At 33.6% G+C, this 27,486-nt stretch overlaps 1 protein-coding gene across 1 annotated transcript in view; it reads right to left on the bottom strand.

Annotated features, from left to right (window-relative positions):
* The window catches only part of GRID2 (glutamate ionotropic receptor delta type subunit 2), a 1,499,636-nt gene that overhangs the window by 564,817 nt on the left and 907,333 nt on the right, over positions 1-27,486 (bottom strand). The window contains exon 5 of the mRNA XM_017959328.3: positions 8,766-8,819. Coding sequence (XP_017814817.1) covers positions 8,766-8,819 — 54 coding nt within the window. The remainder of the gene's footprint in view (positions 1-8,765; positions 8,820-27,486) is intronic.

Here is a 27,486-nt window from a genome sequence, read left to right as displayed (position 1 = left end):
AAGGAGTTTTTCTAATAATTTATTAGAATTATTGATGTTAACTCATATGTTTCTCTTGGTAAGGAGTAGATGAAAACTTCTGTTGCTTAATACAGTCTGAATTAGGATGAGATGAGAAACCCAGTGCTCTTTATCTAAATGAATTTTATCTAAACAAATTTTATCTATTCTAAATGGAATTAGGATAAAAGTGATCAATATAAATTTTCGTTTTAAGGTAGTCTTTACTAGAGAAGTTTGTGCTTAATAGTGTTTATTTGAAACCTTTTAATCCAATGAAGACTTTGTAATTAACATACTATTGGTTTCAGTCAATTCTTATGGCAACATAACTAAAAGATTAGACACAAAATAAGTTTTGGGTTGCAATGAGCATTTCCAAGGTTTGATCTAAGAAATTATAACAGAACAATGAAATAAAAGAGATAATTCATAGGTGTAAATTTTCTTTATTTCCTTACCAGATCAATTATATATTGTTCTTTCTTGTAGCATATGTTAGATTCAAAAATCACCCTTTATATATGCTCTTTATGAAGTATAAATTGTTCTGAAAATAAAATAATGCCTGCCATCAGCTATATCTAGTGCAATATCCTGGATTTCTGGGCATTTAATCAATCCTTAGTGTTCCATAAAAATGGTTTTTCTCAATTTAAAATGCCATCCTTTTCCTTTAGTCTGTGTCATTTCAGTGGCCACTAAAAACTTTGTCTGGCAAGGAGCAGGCCTCTTTTAAATTCTATGTAATCTACTCACAAAGTAGGATTAAATGGTATCCTGTCAACTCCATTTGAAGCCCTGATTTTAACCAGACATCTTTTAAAGTTAATTAATATTAATATTGCTATTCAATGTCTTTCAATTTTTAAAATTACAAATGATAAAGACAGGAACTTTCATTTGAAAGGCAGTGGAAAATTGTACCACTTTTCTCATAATATTAACTAAGTTGTTTTATGTATATGGTACTTTTTGCTTTAGCAATGCTAAGATTTATCAACATTTTATCAAACAATACTGTATCTACACCACTCACAATGAATGACAAATCAGCATATTGGATAAAAATTTACATTTAATAAATATCTACTATATGTTAAGCAAAATACTAATTACATTATTATCCCATTTTCTGCTAACAGATGATACTCTCAATCGGATGCTATTTATTCTCAGTTTATAAACAAAGATTCAAGAAGACTTGAAGCTCTTCATTCATAATATTCTATTCATGGGATGAATTTATCAATGTCATCAAAAGAAACAGTCTCTGAAGAAGTTATACAAGTCCATATTTCCTTACAGGAATTATTTAGATTAATATTTATGAATGGTAGAATTTAAAACTGTAAAGATACATTATTTGAGCATTTAATTTCCTGATGATTCTGGAAGGAATGATGTAGTCATCTATCATGAGCCAAAGTCTTTAAGAGGACATTTTTCAAACCCACAAAAAGGGAAAAGGGATGGTTACCTTTCATAGGTTTCCAAAGATGAAGTTCTCAGGTACCTAAACAACTAAAATATATCTGAAGAAATATCTATTTGAATTGAATGTATTTTGCCTATTATTATATGGGGAAGGGAAGAGAAAGTAATTTTCTGGGAAGAAAGAATCTGTCATTCTGAATGAAACTAACAGACAATCTGTCTCAAAAAATTCACTTGCAATTTTAGTCTTGACATGTGATCTCAAAAACAGTTTAACAGTGATATGAAAACTTGATTCGGCAGCTATTTTATATTTACGGAACTTTACATGTGCATTTCAAAAGGGGCATTTCAAGAGTGGCAGATGCAATGTTATATAAACACTGAAAGACAAGTGATCATTTAATCTATAAAGAGATCCATTTAAATGGAAAAAAATTCCAGAAATAAACTCGTATATTAAAATGTTATGCAGTCTACTAGGATCTATATTATTCTAATGCTCTGAATTTTTAAAAAATGTTTAAACTGTCAGATTTTTAAAAATAATCATGTGAAGAACTAGTTTACCAATAAAGCACTCACTCTCCCAAGCCCACAGAACCACTAAATATCTTAATCTTTTAAAAGATATAGAGTATTCCTGAGCTGTAAGTAATTTAAAGAACCCAAATTATAAAATTATTTTCCTTCTTATATTCTTTATTTTATTGAGTATATTCATAAAAGTAGAATTCACATTGCAATAAAAATGATTAAATATTTTTTAGTGACTTAGCTTTTTCTATTTTACTTATTTAGGCTAAGCAAGCCTTTTTTCCCAAAAGTAATTTACCTAGATATTTGAAAATTATTAAGAATCAAAGTCAATATGTCTGGCAAAATATTCTTATTCACTTTGCTTTAATAATTTAATGTAAGTTGAATCCTGAACTGTGAAAGCTCCAAGGAAGAAAAAAGGAAAGCTAAAATACCTTCTGGGGATACAACCCCATCTAGAAAGAGCCATTTCCCAGAAGAAATCTCTTAGGAGAATTGAATCATTCCTGAATCCTTGTAGTATATCAGCTTTAGGTTTAAATGAATAAGATTATGGGGAAGAAAAGACTCTCAGAATCCATTGGATCAGATGCCAATTCAGATTAAAAATAACTATTTCAGAGGAATAGTTTCCTTTTTCCCATTCTTATATCTCTTAGCATCTAACAAATATTCTGGCTCATACTAGGTATCAATAAATGTTGATAAATGCAAAATTTAATGAACGAATGAATGGTAAGATTTTATTATCTTCTAAAGACTGATACTTGAAATTTTAATTCTAGACACCAGAATGCTTTAAAATGTTAAACAATTCTAAATGAAGCAGATTTTACTATTAAGATTAAGCCCTCTACTATGTGGTGTTTGTTTCTTATTTGTTTATATTTTTCATATTTTAGCAAAGATGACCCTTTGATGCTTCTGTAAAATTTAACATTAATATGAATCAATTATGCAAATGTTAGAAAATGGAACAAATCCAACTGTAGGCTATGTACCAACAGGAAGAGTAGCAGAATGGCAACTTTCTACTTGAAAGCTTAAAAGTGAGCAGTTCAATTCATCATTAAACTAGAAAAAATGAAAAACATCCATTACACATATAGGCTTTTTAAATCTCAAAACAGCAACAAAACCCCCCCAAACCGGCTGGGCACGGTGGCTCACACCTGTAATCCTAACACTTTGGTAGGCTGAGGCGGGCAGATCACCAGAGGTCAGGAGTTCGAGACCAGCCTGACCAATATGGTGAAACCGCATTTCTACTAAAAATACAAAAATTAGCCGGGCCTGGTGGCACATGCCCGTAATCCCAGCTACTCGGGAGACTGAGGCAGGAGAATCATTTGAACCCGGGCAGAAGAGCTGGCAGTGAGCCAAGATCATGCCATTGCATTCCAGCCTGGGTGACAAGAGTGAAACTCCGTCAAAAAACAAAAACAAAAACAAAACAAAACAAAAAAACTCAAACCAACAACTTTCTCCTTAAATGTAGTACTCAGGAGTACTCAGATTAACAGAGAATAATGTCTTAAACTATTCAAATTAAGTAAAAAGCCAGTAAAATCACATCAAGACAACAAAGGTCATATTCTATATTATCAGGCAATAGAAGGGTACATGAAGCATTGTGCTTCTTGCAGATCTGAACAGTGCACATCTTCCTATCTGAATTTCTAACTTTTGTAAAACTTAAATAAAGTGTTAGGCCATCTGCTTTAGGGCCCTGAAGGGATGACAATACTTGCATGGAAAGGCTGCTCTGAGCTGGATCCACTGATTGTGCAAAGAAGATAAATACTATTACCAAGCACTAACATATGATTGATTACACCATATGAGCTAGCACAGCCTCTCATTATTATAGCACACTTAATGCAAATGAAAAAAATATATTGTTTTCAAGTTTCTACATCAATTTCTCTCATGATGCACAATGCCAACTTTGATTTATATTCACTCTTTTAAAAACTATTGATGCAATAAGATTAAATCAATGTCTGCAACCCATTTTAAAATTAGCAACAAAATAATAGCTACACAAACAAAACTAGACAGATTCATGTTCTCCATGTTCAGCCAAAATGGGCATTTGCATATTTTGGGGTTTTTTTATTATTATATTTAAAGTTTATTAGCTTCCTAGCAATTTTGAGAAATCCATGTTTTTTTTTTTTCATTTATAGAAACTAGGGAACATTATAATTCATCCATTATAAATTCCTATAAACAAGCATGTAAATGAAAAGTGTGCAAGAAAACTGTAAAAGTCATTTTCTGAGGCATATTTCAGAATACAGTGGATGAATAAGAACAATAAGGTGGGTGAATGGAATAACTTGAAAGTGAGAGTGTTGATTTTGGATATACCAGCCAATAATTTTTTTTATGGGTTAAAATACAGAAAACATTTGCACATTCTCTGAGTTTTAACCTTGTTCAGATAAAAGTACTAACCAGTGTAATGTAAATGGTATGGGTTGTGGACATTGTATTTTTAAGAGGCTAGGCAGTGTGACTTGCCCAAAAGAAATTGTACCTCTGCTGGAGGACAAGAAAGTAGGACTGTGGGTAAGAAAGAGATAAAGGTTTCAGTGATTGTGATGGTGAGGTTTTATTAGACAGTTCACAGTAGAAAACCTAAGTTTGAAGGATAAGAAAATAATTGAGGTCTCCTTAATCATCTCCTAGACTTCTAACATTTATGGAGTTATTTACCAGTTAGATTGTTTTATTTATATGGATATTTTATTTTGCAAAATAGTGGCCCAAATTATGGAGCATCTACTTAATGACAATATTTCATTTCTAATATTTTATGAAATAAAATTTAATAAATTTAAAAACATGAATCATAACACTTATGAAAAATACAATAAAACAAATTTTTATTGTTCTTTCCATACTATTTATTATCAATGAAATACTTGCTAGTCTATTCAGGCTACACCTATATAATATGAAGATGCCATTTCTTCCAAAGTACAAATGGAGTCTTAAACAGTGGGTTAATGACCATGTTGTTCTCAGAAGTTCTACTTCAGTTTATACTTTTAAGTTCAGGTATACTTGTAGAAGCTAAATTGCATATAAAAAAATTAATTAATTAAGGGGGTCCTTTTGCAATCTTATCAACCATCAGAGGAGAATGGCCATTTCAATTTAGTGATTATAAGCATTAATTCATCTAAATTAATCAATTTATCTAAGGAGGTAAGAAGTCACTTTATTTTTCTAATCAGGTTGACTGACATGAATAGGTAAAATGACTTCAGCTGGTTTTGCATCAGGAAATCTGTGTTGTCTATCCCCTGTCCAAAGTAGAATGTGAAATAAAAACAAAAAATTAGAAGAATCTTTATTTCAAAAAAGTAATCTAGAAAAAAATTAAAACCAAAAAAAGCTAGTGACATAAATAGCTCCCATAAGATTATAACTGAGGAATTTCAAAAATATAAACCATCAAGATAATTATCAAAAATATTTATTTATTACCAATTAAATACATGTTAATCTATTCAGGGTACACCTATATCATATGAAGAGACCATTTCTTCCAAAGTACAAACTGAGCCTTAAACAGTGGGTGACGATGTTGTTTTCATAGTCAAAAACAAAATTCTAAGTGAAAATGTATCAAAAAGCATGTATGAAAAAACGAAATCCTAAGGGAAAAGAACAAAGCTAGAGACATCATGCTACCCGACTTCAAACTATACTACAGTGCTGCACTAACCAAAACAGCATGATACTGGTACAAAAACAGACACACAGATGAATGCAGCAGAAGAGATTGCCCAGATACAAGGCTGCATACCTGCAACTATCTTATCTTTGACAAAGCTGACAACAATAAGCAATGGGGAAAGGACACTTTCCTTTAATAATAAGTGGTGCTGGGATAACTGGCAAGCCATATGCAGAAGATTAAAACTAGACCACTTTCTTATACCATATACAACAAATAACACAAGATGGATTAAAACATTAAATGTAAAACCCATAACTATAAAAACCCTGGAAGACAACCTAGACAATACATAGGAATGGGCAAAGATTTCATGACAAAGATGACAAAACCAATTGCAATAAAAGCAAAATTGAAAAACGGAATCAAATTAAACTGAAAAGCTTACGCACAGCAAAAGAAACTATCATGAGAGTGAACAACCTACAGAAGGGGAAAAAATTTTTGCAACCTATGCATCTGACAAAGGTCTATTATTCTCAAGTTCTATAAGAACTTAAAAAATTTAAAGCAAAACCAAACAACTCCACTTAAAAGTGGAAAAAAGGACATCAACACTTTTCAAAATAATACACCATGTGATCAATAATCATATGAAAGAAAGCTCAACATCACTGATCATTAGAGAAATCCAAATCAAAACCACTATGAGATATTATCTCACACCAATCATAATGGCTATTGCTAAAATGTCAAAAAATAACAGATGCTGGCATGGTTGTGAAGAAAAAGGAATGTTTATATATTGTGGTGGGAGTGTAAATTAGTTCAACCATTGTGGAAAACAGTCTGGTGATTTCCTCAGAGACCTAAAAGCAGAACTACCATTTCACCCAGCAATCCCATTACTGGGTGAATATACCCAATATAAATATACCCAAATGAATATAAATTGTTCTATCATAAAGACACATGCATGCCTATGTTCATTACATCACTATTCACAATAGTAATGACATGGAATCAACATAAATACCCATCAATAGTAGGCTGGATAAAGAAAATGTGTAACACATACATTGTGGAATACTGTGCAATCACAAAAAAAGAATGATAGGCCCTTTGCAGAAATATGAATGGAGCTGGAAGCCATTTTCCTCAGCAAACTAATGCAGAAACAGAAAACCAAATACCTCATGTTCTCACTTATAAGTGGGAGCTAAGTGATGAAAACACATGGACACAAAGAGGGTAACAACACATCTGGGGGTCTACTGAAGGGCAGAGAGTAGGAAGAAGAAAAGGATCAAGAAAAATAACTAATGAGCACTAGGCTTAATGCCTGGGTGACAAAATAATCTGTACAATAAACCCCCATGACACGAGTTTACCTACATACAAACTTGCTCATGTACCCCTGAACTTAAAAGCTAAAAACAAGACAAACAAAACAAAATCAACCAAAGCTTTACACTGAAAAAGATTAAGCTTTAAATCCCATTATCATCACTAATAGTTGTGTAATATTTGCTGAATTGTTTAATTTCTTTGAAACTTAGTTTCCTTGGAGAAAAACTGAAATGAAAATACTTAATTTGAAAAGTTACGAAGGTTTGTCAAATTCCTTTTGCTTTGTCTTTCTCTCTATCGCAATGTTTAGTTATTATTCCACATGAAAATTAAGACATACTAGAAATTTAGAAGGTATCAGAACTTTATTGAAAAGCAGATCTCCATATATGTATTGCCTGAGGAAATCTCAGAAAAACCTAGCTTATTTTGGCATGAGAAATACAGCTAAAATTCATAGAAACCTAAAGTTTGGCAGACCAAAATCAGACTTGTAAGGTGGTTTCGGTGTCTTTACTCTGAAATAAAAAAAAAATTGATCATTCAATCAATGAAGTGTAGTGTCAGAGAAACAACTTGAAACTGGGAATTATTTTCACTTTTCTGTGTAAAAAGAGAAAAATAATTTATTCTCTATGGACTTCATTCCTTCAGTACTTCAGAGAATATGGTTTAGTATTCCACAAAATAATATATAAGAGAATGATCTCTGAATTTTAATGTGATATGATCATTATTGCAGTACCATTCTTGAGTGTCATTTGTCAAGCACTATGTTAAGAGCACCTGATAATACCTCATTTAACTTTTATTATGAACCTGCAAGGTAATTGTTATTATACTTGTCCAAATGAATAAACTGAGGCACAAGAAGCTGATATCCATGTTAAGACAGCTACCGAGTTTCATAGCCAGGATCAAACCTGTCTTGTTGACTAGAAAACCAGGATTCTTATCCAAAAATACTATTTTGTCCATAAAACAAATCTTATTAGTCTAGAATTGTGTATTTAGTATAATGAACAAATAATACATTATTTTTATTCATAAGTAATAGGTATGACCAAGTACTACATCTTGTTGAGGAAAAATCCATGTGATCACATTACTTGTCCATAACTGATCTGCTCAGTGTTCCTTCTATTTCTGACTGGCAGGTGCTAATGGAACAACTTATTTCACAGGGCTTTTACGTTGTAATATATTTTTAATCTTATGTATTATCTTTGCAAAAATCAAAAGACTTTCACAAGAATTTGACAAGTCTAAAGATTTGAAAACAGTTGTACTTCCTTATGAAAAGGGAAAAATCTGTTCTCTGTTTATTCATATTCATATGCTGAACTTTTTAATACTCATGTAAAGAGGGTGGACTTAACAGTTCTAGAAACAACATTAAAATATAAATGGAATGCAGGCACTCCCTGGGAGGAGTTTACTTTGCTTACAAAGTAGAACTGTACTTTTTATAAAGATGATCTCCTTGAGCAGGCAGTGTGAGCCAACAGAAAGAGCGAAAAGATACTCAGTGAGAAAGACTTTCTCCATTTATTTTATTAATATAAAGCCCCTTATCATTTTAAAAAACTTCATTCTATTTTTGTTAAACAGCATTCACTCAGTAAGTTGAATGTTTACTTCATGTGTTGTTTCCTCTTAAAAATTCAAGGCCAATTCAAGGATTGGAAATGCTACAATTATATATGTGAAAAAAGGACACAGAGTTAACAATAAGGTTTAGCTTTACCTCATTTATAATGATCCAGTGACAGTCAAAAGCAACCAAATTAGTCTCCACAACCTAGAACAGAAAACAAATCAGCTATCAGTCAAAATTAATCATGCAAAACAAACCAAACTAATGAATATACTTTGCAAATGACAAAAAAAAAGGAATCGTATGTTAGAAAGGTCTTTGTTACTTAATTGAAGATGGAAAAATCATTAGCAAAACACTGTAGAAGCATTTGTGTTTGAAACATAGATGCACTGTATACTTGCTAATTGAATTTGAAAATATAATTCATCAAAACCTAGAAAACCATGGGTTTCAACAGAAAAAAATACATAAATAAAATGTACTGCTTTGTGATTTAACTGAGAGTGGAGATAAAATTTCAAATCACATTCGCTACTCAAAATAAACTTTGATGGCTTTTTATCATCTACCTAATAAATATCAAAGTACATAGCTTCTACAATCTGGCTCTAATTTAATATTCTTATCTTCTGCTACTTCTCTGTGTATATGCTTTCTACTGTTTTGACTAAGTAAACTGCTCTATATTTTCCTGCAAATTTTTGTCATGTGTATTCTAAGGTGATCTAATTCTTAAATTATCTCCAAGTTAAATACCAAAAGTGATAGACAACATATTAGCATTAAAGCATGGGTAGGAAATTTTAGTAGCTTTTAGATTGCTAATAAAATGAAAATAAATAAAATATATTTAACAGAAAGAACAAAAATATATGGGTAGCACTCTTGTTTGACCAACTTCAGATACATTTATTCTAAATGATTCTTGGCTTAGGCCAAAAAAGTTAAGCCTCAGATGTGTGTGTGTATGTGTGTGTGTGTGTGTGTATGTGTGTATGTGTGTAGTAGGGGCAGTTTCTATATCAAAGTTTCCACTCTGCTAAATCTTATCATACATATTCTAAGATGTGTTCTTCTGATTTACGCATGGCATGGGCATATAATAAGTGAGATTATTTTGCAGGAGATAATTCTGTTGTTTTTAGCAATAACACTCAAGGATTGAGTTTCAAATGAAGATGCCTTCAAATAGCTATCAAGGAGTTGTTATAAAATATGAATTGCATTTTGGTGGCTATTCTTTGTCCTAGTAAGAAATACCTGCTAAGAGATGCATTGCATCACAAAAAATAAAATTGGAAATATATTTGGTATGTGACTCAATGTTTTTTCAAAGTACGTAATTAGTTGCAGAATCTTGCTTTTTTAACATTTGGTACAAGTTTCATACTGTTCCATTATACATCATGTTGTTCCCTGTGACTTTATTGAGGTATATAGACAGTACATGATCAGAGAATTGAGGATATGTTATCTACTTTTAAGCTTTATTATTATCATTTTTGAAATATATGTATTTCACTTATAGGTGAAACTTAATATTTAAATATAACTTATGGTAGTTTTCAGTTTTCGCTAAAAAAACACTTTATACTAGTAATGGTAATCCTTATTTCAAATTTTCTGATTGTTTTACTTTAAATCTTAGAGACAAATAATGAATAATTTATTAGCAATAAAAAGTAATAGAAAATATGTGGGGCTCCATTAGATTTAAAAGACTTCAAACTAGAAACTAAGATATAAGAAAAGTGGGTTTCTGGGTAAAATAAAGAGAAATACGTTATAGAAGGGAGCAAATCACTACTAAAATATGTAAATAGAACTCAGAGAAAAAGAAGAGAATACCAACAGATAGGCAGTATAGATTTAAAATACTTCTGAAGTAACAGTAGTAGAGTGATTCTATTTAGCTTAAGTTATCCTCATTTTAAGCTAAATAATAACCTTCACTATGTAATCAGATAAAGCAAAATTTAAACCATGAGCACTCTGCATTACCTGTAGAAATTACTAAATGAGAAGTTGTTTTGTGCAACAGCATTTATGGACTAAGTAGAAGGTAAGAGTTATGATAACAACTTATCAGTAACTATCTAGACTATAAAATTTACCCATGGCTCTTCATCTTAAAGTATTTTAGGCAAAAGCATGAAATAATATTGAGGCACAAATCTTGTATTTCTGTGAAGAAGAAAGACAAATGTGTTGTCTAAAGCCATGATTCTACTCATTGTACTATCCTCTGTTGCTTAGGGTCAGCAAGGAGATAGTCTCTCCTTCTCGTCTTTGGTTTTATTCGTATTAACATATAAGATATTTTAGCAGTATAAATTTGTTACAAGCAAACAATTATTAGCACATTACTACAGATAAATAAATAAATAATCTATCTTCGTGTTCTAAATTGAGTGCTCTTCACCATAGGTGGGCATTAAGTATCTGTGAACCTTCAGTATGAGTCCTATATGTCTTAATGTGCATTTTCAAGAAAGAGTCTATTTGAATCTCTTTTGGGTTCTCAAGTTCCCAGGTCTCCTACCAGTTCTATTTAACCAACTATTCTAAAATCATTAGTCCTCAAACTTAGTCTCCAATTTAGGTTACTAAATGAATTTAAAAAATACTCTGCCCTACAAACAAGTGAGTGGATACAAAGTTTATCAGAAAAACTAGACTATATTAATAGCATAATCATTTAAAGTCATTTCTATTTTTAAGCAAAGTCAAGGGTTCATGTGGTAGAAACTGTGAGATGATCATGAAAATCCATTCTCTCCTTCTGCTGGGACACTCAGGTAGGCTACATTTCCCATCCTCCACTGCAGGGTAGAATTATAAGGTCATGTGACTGAGTTCTAAGCCAATCAAATGTGAGCAGAGTGATGTATGCCACTTTCAAACCTGACTCATAAAACCTTCTATGTGCTTGTGTCTGCTCTCTGTCCATTCCAGCTTACTAGGATTGTGACGTCATGCGTAGAGGACCCTGGAAGCCACAATAGCTCCAGTGCACTGAGCAGACTCCCCTTTTCTACTCTATGCTGCGGTACTGAGATGACATGAAACAAACCTTTAGTAGTGGAACAATACATTTTCGGTCTACTTGTTAGAGTAATTTAGCTCATCTTATCTTTAAAGAAAAGCATTTTTATTAACTTCATCTATGCACCTTTTTGTAATCTTAATAAATTTTAATAAACATACTCACTAGAGTAACTTTTACTTCTGTGGTTTTATAAAGGCATGATTTCAAAATTATGCAATATTTGTTGGCCTTTTCAAAAATATTGAATATTTAGAACCTTTTTCCAACACATTTTTATCTGGAGAAGAAAATCCAATTATACTAGAATGGTCCTTAAGAATAAAAAGACAGATATGTCTTGTCTTTTTAATTATATATCAATGTATATGCAATAGATACACAACTAAAATCCATGTATTATTATTGTGACCCCATGTGTTAAAGAAGCTTGAAACTTTTTTGTAATGTTCTACACAGTTAATTCTTCCATTTACTATCTGAGAAAATGTTCACTAAACAAGGATTATAATTTCCCTAGGTCTAGGTTAACATCTTCATGCATAACCAGTGGGCTGGCATGAGTTCTCTGAGATTTTCTAATTGAATGTTACCAAAATAAAGCAATGCTAAAAAGCCACTGAATAAAAAGGTAACTGATATCAGTAATGGTAGGAGCATTTAGTAAGGGGAATAAAAAGATAAAATGGAGTTCAATCACCTAGACCTTGGAAATCCAGTAAGCTTTGAATTCTCTCACTTAAAGGAGTAGTATATTATACACATACATCACATACACACACACACACACATATAAATTTATAGTATGATATATATATTCAGTGAAACATATATGCCCTTATATGCATATCACTTCAAAGAGGTTAAACTCACAGTAGAAGTAGAATTAAAGGAAATAAAGGAGAAAAAGGAGCAATAATGTTGCTTACACTTCTCATGTATTATCAAATTGAGATAATATGGAGTGAGCACTCTTATGAAAAAAAATTACATAAAAAGAATTTCTGAGCTCTTTGTGTAGATAACAGAAGACAACTATTGTAAATCCCAAATCAATTAACCTGATTGTTTCTTTATTTTTAAATAATGTCGATCTCTTTCCACCTGGTAACACTTGCAGCTATATAATGCTATATCACACTAGTGGCATTATTAACTTGAGGGCTAAATTACTTCTGGATTTTTGAAGTTATTTGAAGACAAGCTAGAATTTTTAAAGCCTTTATATTTACTTCCACAGGGAATTGTTTTCCTTTCCCACCTTCCTTATCTAAATAGCATATCTTCTAATCTCCTATTTTAGCAGTGAACATATTTGAAATCGATGAAGGGAATTAAGAAATTTGATTGCAATTTTCCGTTTTTCATTTGGAAACTATTTAATATCTAAGCACATCATTGTTATAGTTGTTTGGGCTCACTGTGTGAATTCTTAGAAATATTTTAAGAATATTTCTTAAAATAGCTCATAAACACTAGTTGTGCAGTTTAAACAAAATTTTCAAAAAGTTTTCGATTATTATAAAATATTGGAGGTACTAAAATAATATTTATTTTAAAAAAACACTATCCAGTGAGGACTCTATTTAATAGTATGCTTGGTTATCAAAATAACAGAAAGATTGAGGTATGGATTTCCCTTGGTAGTGCATTTCCTCTCTTCCTCTTATCCTATAATTCCCTTTTGTCATTACACATGTGCACATTAATAATCTAAAAAGAGCATGACATGTTCATAGAGAGTTGATGCCACTTTGAAATACAGTAATGTAATTATAACAAATGAAACTATCCCACCTCACAAGAAATTGAACTTACTGTAAGTGAATGGAGCAAAAAAGAAAAAAAAAAATCAAGTCCTGTCAGGAAGACAAGCAATGAGTAAGGACAGACCATCTGTCACTGGCAGGAACTTTAGAACTTCTGAATCTTTAGAAAAGCTCGACAATTTATCACTGTGTCTTCCACCATTCATTCTCAAATCTTTAGATGTGCTAAGTATAACGCAATCCAACACAAGGAAATCAACAACACTACCCGAGCTTGTTTCTCACTGGTAATAAATGTGGAACAGCTCCTACAAGTACAGGGGATGATTTAATTGACTAAACAATAACAGCAACATGCTGTTTATCACTCAACCTTGTGGCCTAACTAAATTAAGCTTGTTCCTTTTGCAGGATGTCCTAAATATTACACATTTATGCAGAGAGTTCCAGTGCTCTGTGCACCTGCAACAGCAAAGATATCAAGTGTTTGCTTCCCTATTTCTAGCCCTTCCAAATCATCAGGTGGAGACCAGCATGGGACATGCATAGGCAGAGAACACCAGCAGATATGCTGGAACAAGTGGCCAGAGAAACACTAAAGAGCCACTCCCTTCCTGGCTTCTCATCTATTGCAATACTATAGCTTAATTATATCAGCACTTTTGGAACTGAATTCTGTAGGACGCTAGTTCCACTAAAATTAATGAATTTCCTGTAACTAACTAGATTTAGAAATGTTGGGTTAAGCAAAGTTAAACAGATGATATTACCATATTATTGCTCAAAGCTTTAAACAGGTTAACATGAATATAGAAATATAATTAACATAAAATTATATCAATATATATTATTTCACTGATTGATATTATGGGACATATAGCTTTGTACTTGTGAGTGCAGTCTCTGAAGTCAGATCCAGTACCTTTATTTTCTTAGTGTGACGTTGAACAAATTATAAACCCTATAAACCTGTTTCCTTTTGAATAATGATAGTGCCCACATAATAGAATCAGAATGAACATTAAATGAGATAATGGTATGTGGTAAACTGTCAGTAAATATCAACTCCTCACATCTCAGTTCATGTGCCTTATTGATCTCTAGGAGAAGATATTTGGATTATAGAATATTCCAAATAGATTTGACCACAGAAACCATTTTTTTCCCCACTGCAAGTCTCATGGGATTAGTATGGTTTCGAAAATATAGACTATAATCAATGTTAATTTAGCCACACATTTCTAAAGGTTCCAAAATCTTATTGAAATACCAGAAGGAATTTTGTCATTTTAAATTGCAATCTCACAATAATCCTACAGAGAGCATGATAGAGGAAAATATTTCCACAAAACAAAAACAATAGATGACTTACTATATTTTATATAAGACACAAATGGATATGTAATGTTTTTGACCAAATGTTCTTCTTTCCTTTTAATTATTTTTATCCCGATTTAAAAACAAAATAAAACCACAATGTTCTCTCCAACAAAAGAGAGTATGTAGTATATAAATTTTATAGTGTATAATATATTTTTAGCACGGGCTTTGTGGATTTACAGTACAAACTATATCCAGTTGCCTGAGTGTTACATATGGCCAAAGTACACCACTACAGAGTTCTGCTAAAACTAAACAAACACACACCAACCAAAAAAATTCAATTATTATAAATACTATGTCTGAAATACAGTGGCCATACAAAGTTCCAACGTTCTCAAGGTATAATAAACATGTACATGACCTGAGTTTTGTTTTCATCACTTGTTTTCTTTAGCTGGTTATTGTTGCTGTTTTTCTCTTTTAAGAACTGAAGCCAAGACATAGGGAAACTGGAGTATTATTTGTTTAGATTCCATTTTTAAATCCCAAGAATATCCAGCAGATGGCATTAGTAATCCCTCATGCCAACACTGGGCAGCATGGGGATATTCTGAAAGGACTGTCTTGTTTGCATTTCCCCTTGCGCTCAGCATGGATCCTCAACAGTCTTCTGTTCTTATCCAAGCAGCCACTATCTGCCATTCCACTCTGCTTTTTTGCTTTAGAATCTCTGCTCTGATCTTCCAGCTGGAAGACCACAAATACACTTTCATCCAAATCCTCTTGCCATTACTGCCAAAGTTATTTCATAAACGGATATGCTGGATTTATTGTTACTGCTGTGCAGTGGGGTCTTCCCACACCCCGTGGGAGATGAAAATATGCCACCGCTGAGACTTAGCCAACATTGTGCTACCTGCTCTGCTTCTTAATGTATAATGCAAGAAATAGACTGCATTCATCATGTGGCATAGACCAACCTTCCTGTGTTCTATAGTATTGAACAAAGATTGAACAGTGATTAAAAGTAAATTCTTGATTCAGTACTTTACCTCATGAGAATAAAGATTTAAAAATTATTGCCAGTATCAGAAACCACTGTGTTACTGTCTTTAATTCTTTGTTTCTGCTGGCATTGGGTTCTTTTGGATGTTTGTTGTAGTGATTTAAGGTGCATTATGCCAAAACATTAGGAAAAGCAGTGGTTGTTGAAGGACCCCTCATCCCTTGCCTATTTTACCATATGCTAATATGTTAACTTTAGGCACCATCAGAAAATTACACTAAAATATTTATTTTCTTGTAGCTATTATTTTTTAATAGCTAAATGACCCTTGGCAGAGTAAATTAATTCTTAAGTATGACAGGCAAACAAATGAATATGAGTTCTTAGTTGGATTTCGATCAACGCTTAAAATGATGTGGGGGCGAATTGGCACTTAATTGCTAGGATTTATGAACTAAGGCTTTCTTGCTATCTTGAAGCCAATAAAGAAAAAATAAAGTTCTTAAAGTCTATTGATCACATCTAAATGCAATATATGAGTTCTTCACAGCTGTGGATTTTCATGCTTTGCTTTGTTCCTTTTGATCTCTTCTCAGTTTCTCTCTTTGACAAAGTGTTTCTCATAACTCAAATTGTGAACAAAATGTTAAATCCTTCCCACTCCTACCTCCCTAATCCCAAGCAGTATTATCCCAACCTTTGTGCTTGCCTGACACTCTGAGCCAACCTCTATCCCAGCCTTAATGAAATCGTAGTTAGCTATGTAAGTGGCTGTGAGGGCCATGTTTTCCATATTTTATATAACCCCTTAGTCCCTCTGGTTCAGCTGTAATGACTTCCCTGCTGGCCCTCTAGTATAGTTCAGCCTTTGTCTTTATGTTGCCTCCTGGATTGCTCTTCCATTAGAGACACACACATAGCCCCCTCCTTCGTTTCATTTAGGTCTCTGAATGTCACTTCATCAGGCATGACTTCTATGATCATCTATTCTTGCCCCCTCATGTGTCTCTGTTACTTTTGCCCTGTTCTTTAGAGCATTTACCCCACCCGAGACAAATAAACATACACACACAGTCACTTATTTACCATCTCTTTCTGTGCTGTAGAATAAGTTTCATGGCAGTAAGGACTTCATTTTGGTCACTGGTCTATCCCTTTACAGTGAGTGACACATAGTAGGGTTTTAATAAAATGGGTTGCTAGGAACAGGTCAGATTTCTTTTCCTAAATGTTCTTGTGGAAATAAGAGAACCCTATAGCCCTAACTCATCCTTACACATCTATGGATATCCCTACCTCACATAGGACTAAATTATTTGATAAGCTGATATAAAAAGGAAGTCATTAGAAAAAATTTTAATTAAAAAATTAAATCAGAAAATGAATCAATTTGCATTTTCTCAAGTGAGAAGATGTTAACTTTTTGCATAGTAATTAAGTATAGAAATATTAAATTCAAAGTTGGCAAACCCAAATACTTCAGGACTTGGAGACTATCTGAAACTAGAAAAATAAAATAAAAGTTGAATAAATGGGCTTGAACTCAAATGCTGGACCTCCTTAACTGTAACAAAATATGTTACATACCCTGAGTCTCAGGTTCCTGATGAGCTGAATGACATTTTCTTCATGGAGGAATAGTGAGTACTAAATGGCTAAATGTATTTAAAGCATCTGGAACATTACATGTGTTCAAAAATCATTCAAGTTACTGCAGTACTTTTGACAGTACTCATAAATGGTCGTGCTTGACAGCATTTATTCTATCCAGTAAATGTTTATTGAACACTATTTACAGTATGTCAATAATAATAGTATAAGCTAATATTGAGTGCTTACTATGTATGACACTATGTGTTTTTATATATATACACACACACATACATATAGATAACTCATTCAATTCTCACAACATCCTTATCATGCAAGCACTAGAACTATGTGCATTTTAAATATGAAGAAATTGAGGGACAAAAAGTTAAAGTAACACACCCAAATCATAAAGTGAAACAGGAGTGGATGCCAGAGTTCATAATTAGTAAAGAGATGTTCTACAAAATTTTCTCATAGCCCTCTGGTTCTAAGTTGCAGAACCTGTTATGCAGTTTTCAAAATTAGAATAATTACAGTTAAACTGAATGTTGCAGGACATTTTTGGGATACACTGGACTTTTGTTTACTTATACTCCACTGTGTTAACTTATGTGCATCCATTGTATAACTGATAGAGAAAGAGACTAAACCATAGAAGACTTTGAAAAATAAAGGTGGTTCCATGACTATTTGCTTTAAAGTGGTATAAGAAAATGTGCTTTTCCTTAGTAAGACTTAGTTTCCATATTCTTTTCAGAATGTGAGCAATTTGCTACACTGGTTAACTGATTAAAAATTTCATATACACACACGCATGCACTCACATACACATGTATATTCCTGATGTTTAACCAGAGAAATATTTGCACCTGACACTTAACCAGAGAAACAGTTATCTGTTACTATTCTTTCATCACAACAAAATTTCCCATTGTCACCACAGGAGGAAAACAGAAAAGCTTCTAGAGGAGAAATTGGACAATGACTCTCAGATACTGTGCCAATAAAGCAACATGGCAATTAAGCATCTAGTTTCTGTAGTTAGACAGTTAGTTCATCTACTACTGTTCTTACACTAATGAAAATCTTTGTGGAGCTAGGTAGTATACTGTTACAAGTAGCTCATCGTTGATGAAGCTACTATGGAAGCTAATTATTACTCATTGCAAAACATTCCTAGTTCAATATTTCTGTTATCCTTGGACTTTTCCAATATTACATGGGGATTTTGCTTTCTAGAATTTTAAGAGTGGCATAAAATGTTGATGATTCTACTAAAATTAAAAGACTTCACAGGAAAAAAAATTCAAAAGGTTTGATTGTTTTTGTTTTGACACAAAGTTTCCAAAAGAAAAAGCAGAGGAATGTAAAAGGTGAATTTCCATGTCCATCTTCCTAAGCTACTTGTGTTTGTCATTCTCAAAGTAAGCTCAGGAGGTATAGTCTTTGAAATTTTTACTGAATCAGAACAGGACCTTGGAGCTTTCTGGGGTTTCTAAATTTCTTTCATAGTTTCTTCCATAAAAAGGCAGCTTTGTGGCCTACTGCAAAAATGTTTTCAAATGATGTTGGACTTGACAGCATGGAAACCTTTCAGAATTCCAAGCAATTGACTTCCCTGCCTGTGTTATTTCACTAGGATGAAGTATAAAGTACCTTTTCTTACCATTGAAAAAATTACCTTATGGTATTTGAACTGTGTTTAGTAACAGAATGTTAGTTGAAACTGAGGCACCAGATGCCAACTGCTCAAACAAAATGTCACTTGCAGAGCAGAATTATAGAATTTGACAAAGGAACCCATGTATGATCACATAAAGCAAGAACATTCAAAGTCATCTGCTCTGTTTTAGTGATCATGACCTTTCTTAAAAATTTTACATGTATGCTTATCTGTCAGTGTTTATGATTGCATACTTCCTATAAAACAATTAGAGTTACTCTGCATGCCATTTATATGTCTTAGAATTCACTGTTCCACCTTTCCTAGAAATGGAACACACAACTGTATGTTTTGGTGTTATTGCAAATTCATGGCTTCTAACCCATTGTTAATGCTGACCCTCATTCTTATTCTGTATATCGTCAGTTCTGCTCTTCTTCTATTCTCAAGGCAGTGACAATTCAACCTTCCTGTGTATTGACATGTCCCACCTCAAGGGCTGTGTCTCATCTTCTCTGCCTGATGACTTTGTCCATACACAAATATAACCTGCAATATACACAAATATTTGGCCATACACAAATATAACTTGGAATATAGCGTATGTTAGAATCACTGGAGATCAACTCTCAAACAATGGGGCTAAGGACATAAATGTTTCAGTCTCTCCACTCTCCACTGGGTGATTCTGAGTTACATTCCACACATGCTTTCTCAGATGGTTCTCCACAGGACTGAGACCTATTTGCCCACAATTGTAACCCTTTCCTGTTAACATATGCTTGACTGGCTTCTCTCCTTACCCTCTCTCATGTTCACCACCTCCTCACTTGTGCTTCCTGGGAACACCTCCCTAATAATCTATCTGCATTCAGGTCCTTGTCTCAGTATCTGTACCAGTAACTCAAACTGAGTCGGCCTTCCTAAACAAATTACACAGTTTGTTACATGAGGGGAATAGTCCTATAGTTAAAATGAAGATACTCGTAAGAAGTAGAACATACGTTCCAACTATCCTATACATAAAAAAATTAGAACAAAATTCTTGAGAAATTAAAATTATTCACAATCTGTCCATAGGAACTGTCTTCTTGTAATATACCCTTAAGCCACTCTCATAATTCTAAAAAGTTGTGCACAATATATTTGAGGATTGTTTACATCAATGGTGCTCAATTTTAGCATACATTATAATCACCTGGAGGGCTTTTTAAACACAGATTGCTGGGCCTACCCCAATAGTTTCTGATTTAGAAGGTCTGGCATGGGGTCTGAAAAGTTTTATTTCTAACAAGTTCTCAATTGATGCAATATTGTAGGTTCAGCAAATGATTTTGAGATCCACTGTTTTATGAAGAGTCCTGGTCAGGGACTGAATGGATTTGAGTCTATATTATTTAATTAATAAACAAAGCAATTCAGCCTTTCTGAGCACCTGAAAATGTACCAGACACATTGCTAGGTACTGGACTTGTTTCAGCGAGCAAGACAGTTTGTCCCTGTTGTAAATGAGCTTTCATACTGGCTCCACTGGATACTTCTTAGGATTATGAAAAGTATGCCAATACCTGCCAGTCCACACATAATAGTCTAGTAGAAATAACTGAAGCCCTGCACCTTTCCATAGAAGGAAAGACAAAAGCCTTGTTTTAGAAAAAATACTCTATTTTCAAGCCTATCGTAAAAATAAAATAGCTTATCTGAATAAAACTCCTTAAAACACACTAAAGTGTTATATTTATACCACAATCATTGCTACACAAATTATAGCTTTGCACAAATTAGTTTGATGACACATATTTTCTCTTTGGGGTTAGGTTATTTACACGAATTAAGTTTTCAGGGTTAGTAAACATAAACTTTTTTTTTCCACTACGATGTTTTGTTTTACTTTTTTCATCTCAAGTGATAAGATCAGCTTTGAATCTAGACAACCAATTATATCCTGAAATACGTCATTGGATTCCATTGTTCTTTATTTCTTATATTCCATTCCAGGTTCAAGAGTAGGAATTAGTTCCACTAAACTATTAAATAAATGACTCGTCAAAGCTTGCTTCAACTAACTCCAGGCAGATAAAGAGAAAAAAAATCTTGAAGATTACTGTATGTATTTCTGCCCTTTAGTCAGCTTTTATTTTGAGAATCAATCTTTATTAGAAACTACAGAATGGGACTAAGATGTGTTTCTGTCACTAGATTTGAGGCCATAAATGCTGTGAGGTACAATTGTGGCCTATAATTCAGCGGGTATCCTGAAGATGTATTCCAAGACTTTCTTCATCTATTTTAAATAAGCATATACCCATTTTGAATCTCTTATATGTTTCATAATTTACTGAAATAATTATGAGTGTTTCATAGTTAGCACACATTCCTATTTAGCACAATTTCACAGTTTACTCATGTCAGAGTACAAAAGGAAGAGAGCAAATAAGGATATATTAGTCCACACTCATGCTGTTATAAGGATGTACCCGAGGCTGGGTAATTTATAAAGGAAAGAGGCTTAATTGAATCACAGTTCAGCATGGCTGGGGAGGCCTCAGGAAACTCACAATCATGGCAGTAGGGGAAGTAAGCACGTCCTTCTTCACATGGTGACAGGAAGGAGAAGTGCAGAGCAAAAGTGGGAAAAGCCCCTATAAAACCATCAGATCTCGTGAGAACTCACTCACTATCATGAGAACAGCAGCATGGGGGTAATTGACACCATGATTCAATTACCTCCCACTGTCTCTCCCATGACACATGGGGATTATGGGAACTACAATTCAAGATGAGATTTGGGTGGGGACACAGCCAAACCATATCAAAGGATCTATTTGATAATGATCCCTTGGTCTCCTTCAGACCCAAGGAGATGGGCTGACACTGTAATTCTGAGAGCCACTTGTACTCCTCTACATAAACAATCATAAAGCAGGCTGACTAACTGGCTTTAAAAACCTTCCTTCCAAGATGACTCGATGATAGAATTATTAGAAGAGAGTCTTTAAGAGTATTCTGGTAATACTAATATTTGTGCTAATTAAGGATGAGGACACACTTGAAGTAAATATTCTGTGGTTTTGATCACCACAATTGTTGAAATGATGTGATCTTTTCGTTGTTGTTTTGCTTTTTATTTCTTTTTTTTTGTAGACCCATTGGTATAACACATTTTAAAAATACATGCGCCCCACTACAGAACAAATCATTATTGCCTCATGAAATAAGGCAGGCAATACCTTAATTGAGTAGGCTTGTTCTTATGGACACATTTCACATGATTTGCAGTATGACTTGCAGTGTGGTTAGCTCAGCATAATTTAAAAATCAACAGAAATCTCCTTTTTTTTTTTTTCTTTTTTTGACATGAAGTTTTGCTCTTGTTGCCCAGGCTGGAGTGCAATGGCACAATCTTGGCTCACTGCAACCTCTGCCTGCAACCTCTGCCTCCCAGGTTCAAGCAATTCTCCTGCCTCAGCCTACTGAGTAGCTGGGATTACAGGCACCTGCCACCACACCAGCTATTTTTTGTATTTTTAGTAGCGATGGGTTTTGCCTTTTGCTATGTTAGCCAGGCTGCTCTTGAATGCCTGACCTTAGGTAATCCACCCAACTCAGGCTTCCAAACTGCTGGGATTATAGGCGTGAGCCACAGAGTCTGGCCTGAAATCTTTCTTAAGACCTACCCATCCCTTGCTTTTAGGAATAAAATCTTGTATCTTACACCATAAGTTGTAAACTATTCACTGAAGTGTTTATCATTCAAGTTTCTAATGTAAGGATTTAAGAGAAAATGTATTTGTTAGAGAAGGCTATCTATTTTCCTAAAAACAGAATGTTGGCCTATTGTAAGGCTTCATTTTTCAGGTTATTTAAGTGAGGTGTGAAATTATTTTAAATGGAATGATTTCAGTTGCTAGTTGCCTCATTTTGTTAAAAAAGCAAAGTGTCAGTAAGGTTATGGATTCAGTTCCTCTCTAGGTAAATTACTGTTCCTGTCTTCTAGAATCATGGTTACGTCTGTAAGGGGACTATAAGACATTAGTCCCAGTGAAAATAAAATGGATCATTATCCAATCACCATCACGTCTTCAAATGTAGAATATAAAGGGCAGAATATTTTGTTACAAAGAGATATTGTGAAGGTGTAAAAAGAACAATGAAGGGTCATATAGAAATGGATATTATGGGTATAATGAGCAAGCAATTTATGGTTGGCATTTTCCAGAAAATAGTGCAGAGATAACATTTTCTTGAAATGTTTTTGATAAATAAAATATGCCTAAAATGAATTTTGAATAAATTAAAAGCAGAGATTGATACTCTTACAAAGATAGTTACATATTACTTGACAATAAGAATTGATATGTCAGGGCAGACTGAGCTTGGATAAAAGCAATTTGGGACACATGGGAGAGAATTAGACAAATCCGGATGTGACAAGAAGAAAAATAAATGTTTATTGCTATTTTTAGTATTATTCCAAAAGTAAGATTTTTTAAAACAACGCTTAGTGATATAGAATTAAAGATATGTAAAAATGGCTCTCTGCACAATTTAAAATTCGTATAAAATATATTTAAATTTGTAAAAATTATATTATATTTGTAAGTGTTAAAAATTAAAAATTACATACAATTGAAAAATCATTTTGTGGGTTCAATTATGTTCAATAAATTAATGTTTCCGTTTATAAGAGCCATAGTTAAAGAATCTCTCTCAACATTTTAGGAGTTAGGTATGTGAGCCAATAGGAAGACAGCTTGCTATGGCAGTTTCAGATTCTGGTACACAGAGTAGTAAGAAGCAGGAAAGCAGCATTTCTTACCAACTGATCCTTTAACATGGTTACATTCTTTCCAGGTATGGTTTTTCATTATACATACTACCAGTACATTATTGCAAAGACTGTCTAGAGTTTTGCTGTTTTTTCTGCTAAAAATGAATAAGAATCTCCATTAAAACATAAAATACATGCTTCTTTATCCTTCTAATTTTATTAAACTTTATTTTGCTAGTATACTGTTAAAAATGCATAATCAGCTTTATCTGAAATTTTCAATACTTGCAATTATGCCAGATCATTCTCAGAGCTAATAAAATTTCTGAGATAAATTAAGATTAATTTCTAAATATTCTTCAAATTATTTTGTAGATTATCTATTTTAAGCCATACAAATCACAAATAATTTTCAAATATTCTAAATCATATTTACATTATATTGAAATTTATACCTTAACTTTCTTTTACTTAAACTTGCTTTATGAATAAAGGTCTCTGCAAATCTAATGAAAATAATTATGTCAAAGTCCCAAAATATATAATAAGAGTTATGATTAAAACAGTAACACAAAAGAAAAATAATTTGTCAAAGGATGATCTAGCTCTGAAGCTAGAAAATTAGGTCATATTGTTAAATTGTGTATTTTTTATCTGTCCTAGTAAAAGTTTACACTGTTCAAAATTCCTTATCTTTAGCTTTGAATATGACTTTAAGAAACTTAAAACATTTCAAATGGAAAAAATGTTATTGAGAGCCAAGAAAAGGACATTTTTAGGGTTGAGAGTTGGATATGATTTGGAATCTGAAATACCTCAAATATTTGCTCTTTGAAATTCAAACTATAATTGAAATTGTCAGGTGGTTCACTAAAATGTCAAGGGTTATTCAATCTGCCAAATTTCTGAATGAAGTTGAAAAGACAGTAAATCGTGGATAAAGAATAAGACTTTCCTTCAGAGCTGAATTAAGTCCTCTTTATTAAGTCAATGGCTATGTCAATTTATAGAAATCAATAATGGTTTTAGAGATGTAGTTTAATAAAATATAGAAATCTATATTAAATTCCAGAAATATCAAGGTTATAAACAAGAAGTCTATATAAAAACAACACAGTTTGTTGTTTCTTTTTATTTTAATAAAAACAAAAGTGTTAGATAGTTCCCTTTCTTGAAACATTTTGATTTAGGTAACAAATTATGACATAAATATGAAGAATGAAACCATTGGGCATTTTAAACTATGCCACTTTAAAATATAATATAAAAAATAGATACAAAGTCAATGTGACAAATTTGAACCTTAGTAGTTTTAAATATGCTCATCCAAAGAGGGCAACAGAAATTAAAACCACCAATAGTGGTGTCATTCTCAGAGTTCAAAGGGTAAAAGTTGCCACTGCATGAGGAGGTAAGGATTCTGATCTATTGCAGGCTTTTTATACACACATTTGTGTGTGTGTGTGTGTGTGTGTGTGTGTTGGGGGGAGGGGGGGCTGGTGTTGTTGTTGTTTAGTACCACACAAAACTATCCATATATTCCTTAGTTCCATATTCCCTCTGCCAGGTACAGGTGGTGAAGCAATTTGGAATCAATGGATATGTGGATACTTCGGTATGGTGCTGAACAAAAAATTAATGTGATTGAGCAAAAGTGTACATATTGAAGTATCATCAGATCCTCCCTGGAACTAGAAAAAAATGTTTAGATGGCCACTGCTATGATCTGAAGGTTTGTATCCCTCCAAAATTCCTGTGTTGAAACCTAGTCATCAAAGTGCTGGTATCAGAAGATGGGCCCTTAGGGACGTGATTAGGTCATGTGAGCAGAACCCTCATGAATAGGATTAGTGCACTGATAAATGTAAGGGATCTGGTTATCAAATTTTGCCCTTCTACCACATGAAGATGCAGTAAGAAGGCACCAATTTGAAGTAGAAAGGGAGCCCTCATCAGACACGGAATCTGTTGGCACCTTGATCTTGAAATTCTCAGTCTCCATAATTGTGAGCAATAAATTTACGTTGTTTAAAAATTACCCATTCTAAAGTATCTTGTTAAAGCAGCCCAAACTGACTAAGACAGAATTTTGTACCCAAAACTGGGGTGCTGCTATAACAAATAACTTAAAATGTGGAAGCAGATTTGGAACTGGGTAATGGGCAGAACCTGGGATAATCTGAAGGTGCATGCTAGAAAAAGCTATGAATTTACCATAAAAGGGGGTTCTTTCTAGGGCTCTGAAGAAGAGAACTATAGAGAAGGCCTCAATCTTTTTAGAGATTACCTAAATTGTTGTGATCAGAATATTGATAGAAATATGTACAATAAAGGTCATTCTGATGAGGTCTCAGAAATGAGAAACATGTCATTGAAAACTTGAGGAAAAGTGATTCTTGTTATTAAGTGACAAGGAACTTGACTGAATTGTGCCCCAGGGTTTTGTGGAAGGTGAAACTCACAAGCACTGAAATAGGATATTGAGGATGTAGCATGGTTTCTCTTAATTGCTTATAGTAAAAGGCAAGAAGGGAGAAACAAGTTAAATAAAAAATCATAATAAAAATAGAAGCAGAAAAAGACTTGGAAAATTCTCAGCCTGGCAATGTTGTAGATGAAAAACAGAGAACACCAAGGAGGTGACCATTCCACTGTTTGTATTTGATAAGATTAATATGGATTGGTGGAAGCCAGGGGCTCTTAGTCATCAAGCCAATGGACAGATGAACTCCACAAATGCATTTCAGAGATCATCAGGCCTGCCATTCCCATCGTAAGCTTAGAAATCCAGGACCTTGGGAACAGAAAAATTTTAAGTCTCTGCTCTCCCCATTCTGGAACAGCACTCCTTGCCCTCTCGTGCTGTTGTTCATGTGGGCCCAGGTACACCTTGGGCTGCCTGGTACAGGGGGTAAACAATGATGGCATCTGCACAATGCAATCTCCACAGGTGTAGATGCACAGAATTTACGAGCTGTGGAGGCACTGCTGACTCTATCTAGATTTCAAAGGAAGTTCCAGAGAGCCTGAGGACCTAGGCAGTGAACTGCCACAGGAGTGGGGCCACCACAGAGAGATCCCATTAGGTCTGGTGAAGCTCTGGGGGTGAGGTCAACCTTGAGATTCCAGAATAGTACAGACTTCAGTATGTAAGTCTAACCTGTGAGAGCTGCAATACTGGTTGCATTCCACAAACCCATGTGGGCAGGGCTTCCTGGAACCGTGGGGTCCCGATGCTTGACCCAGTGCGCCTGAAGGGCAGGATATCTAGTCAAGAATTATTCTCCAGCCTTGAGATTTAATGTTTTTTGCAACATTAAATTTTGGATTTGGGACAAGTTACCACTTTTTTCCTTTCTATTTCTTCTTTTTGGATGGAAATGTGTTTTCTATGTCCGTCCAATCATTGTATTTTGGAAGCACATAAGTTGTTTTATTTCACAGGCTCACAGCTAGAGGCAAATTTGCCTCGGGATAATTCCTATCTTGAGTCACACCCATATCTGATTTAGATGATATTTAGATGAGATTCTGCACTTCAGACTTTTGAGTTAATGCTGGAACAAGTTAAGACTTTGGGTGCTAGGTGCAGTGGCTCACGCTTATAATGGTAGTACTTCGGAAGGCCAAGGCAGTCAAATCACTTGACAAGGTCAGGAGTTTGAGACCAGCTGGCCAACATGGTGAAACCCTGTCT

The sequence above is a fragment of the Papio anubis genome, chromosome 3, assembly GCF_008728515.1.
Source record: "Papio anubis isolate 15944 chromosome 3, Panubis1.0, whole genome shotgun sequence".
Classification (NCBI taxonomy): domain Eukaryota; kingdom Metazoa; phylum Chordata; class Mammalia; order Primates; family Cercopithecidae; genus Papio; species Papio anubis.
The sequence above is the reverse complement of the archived record's forward strand: the minus strand, read 5'-3'. Positions and strand labels throughout refer to the sequence as shown.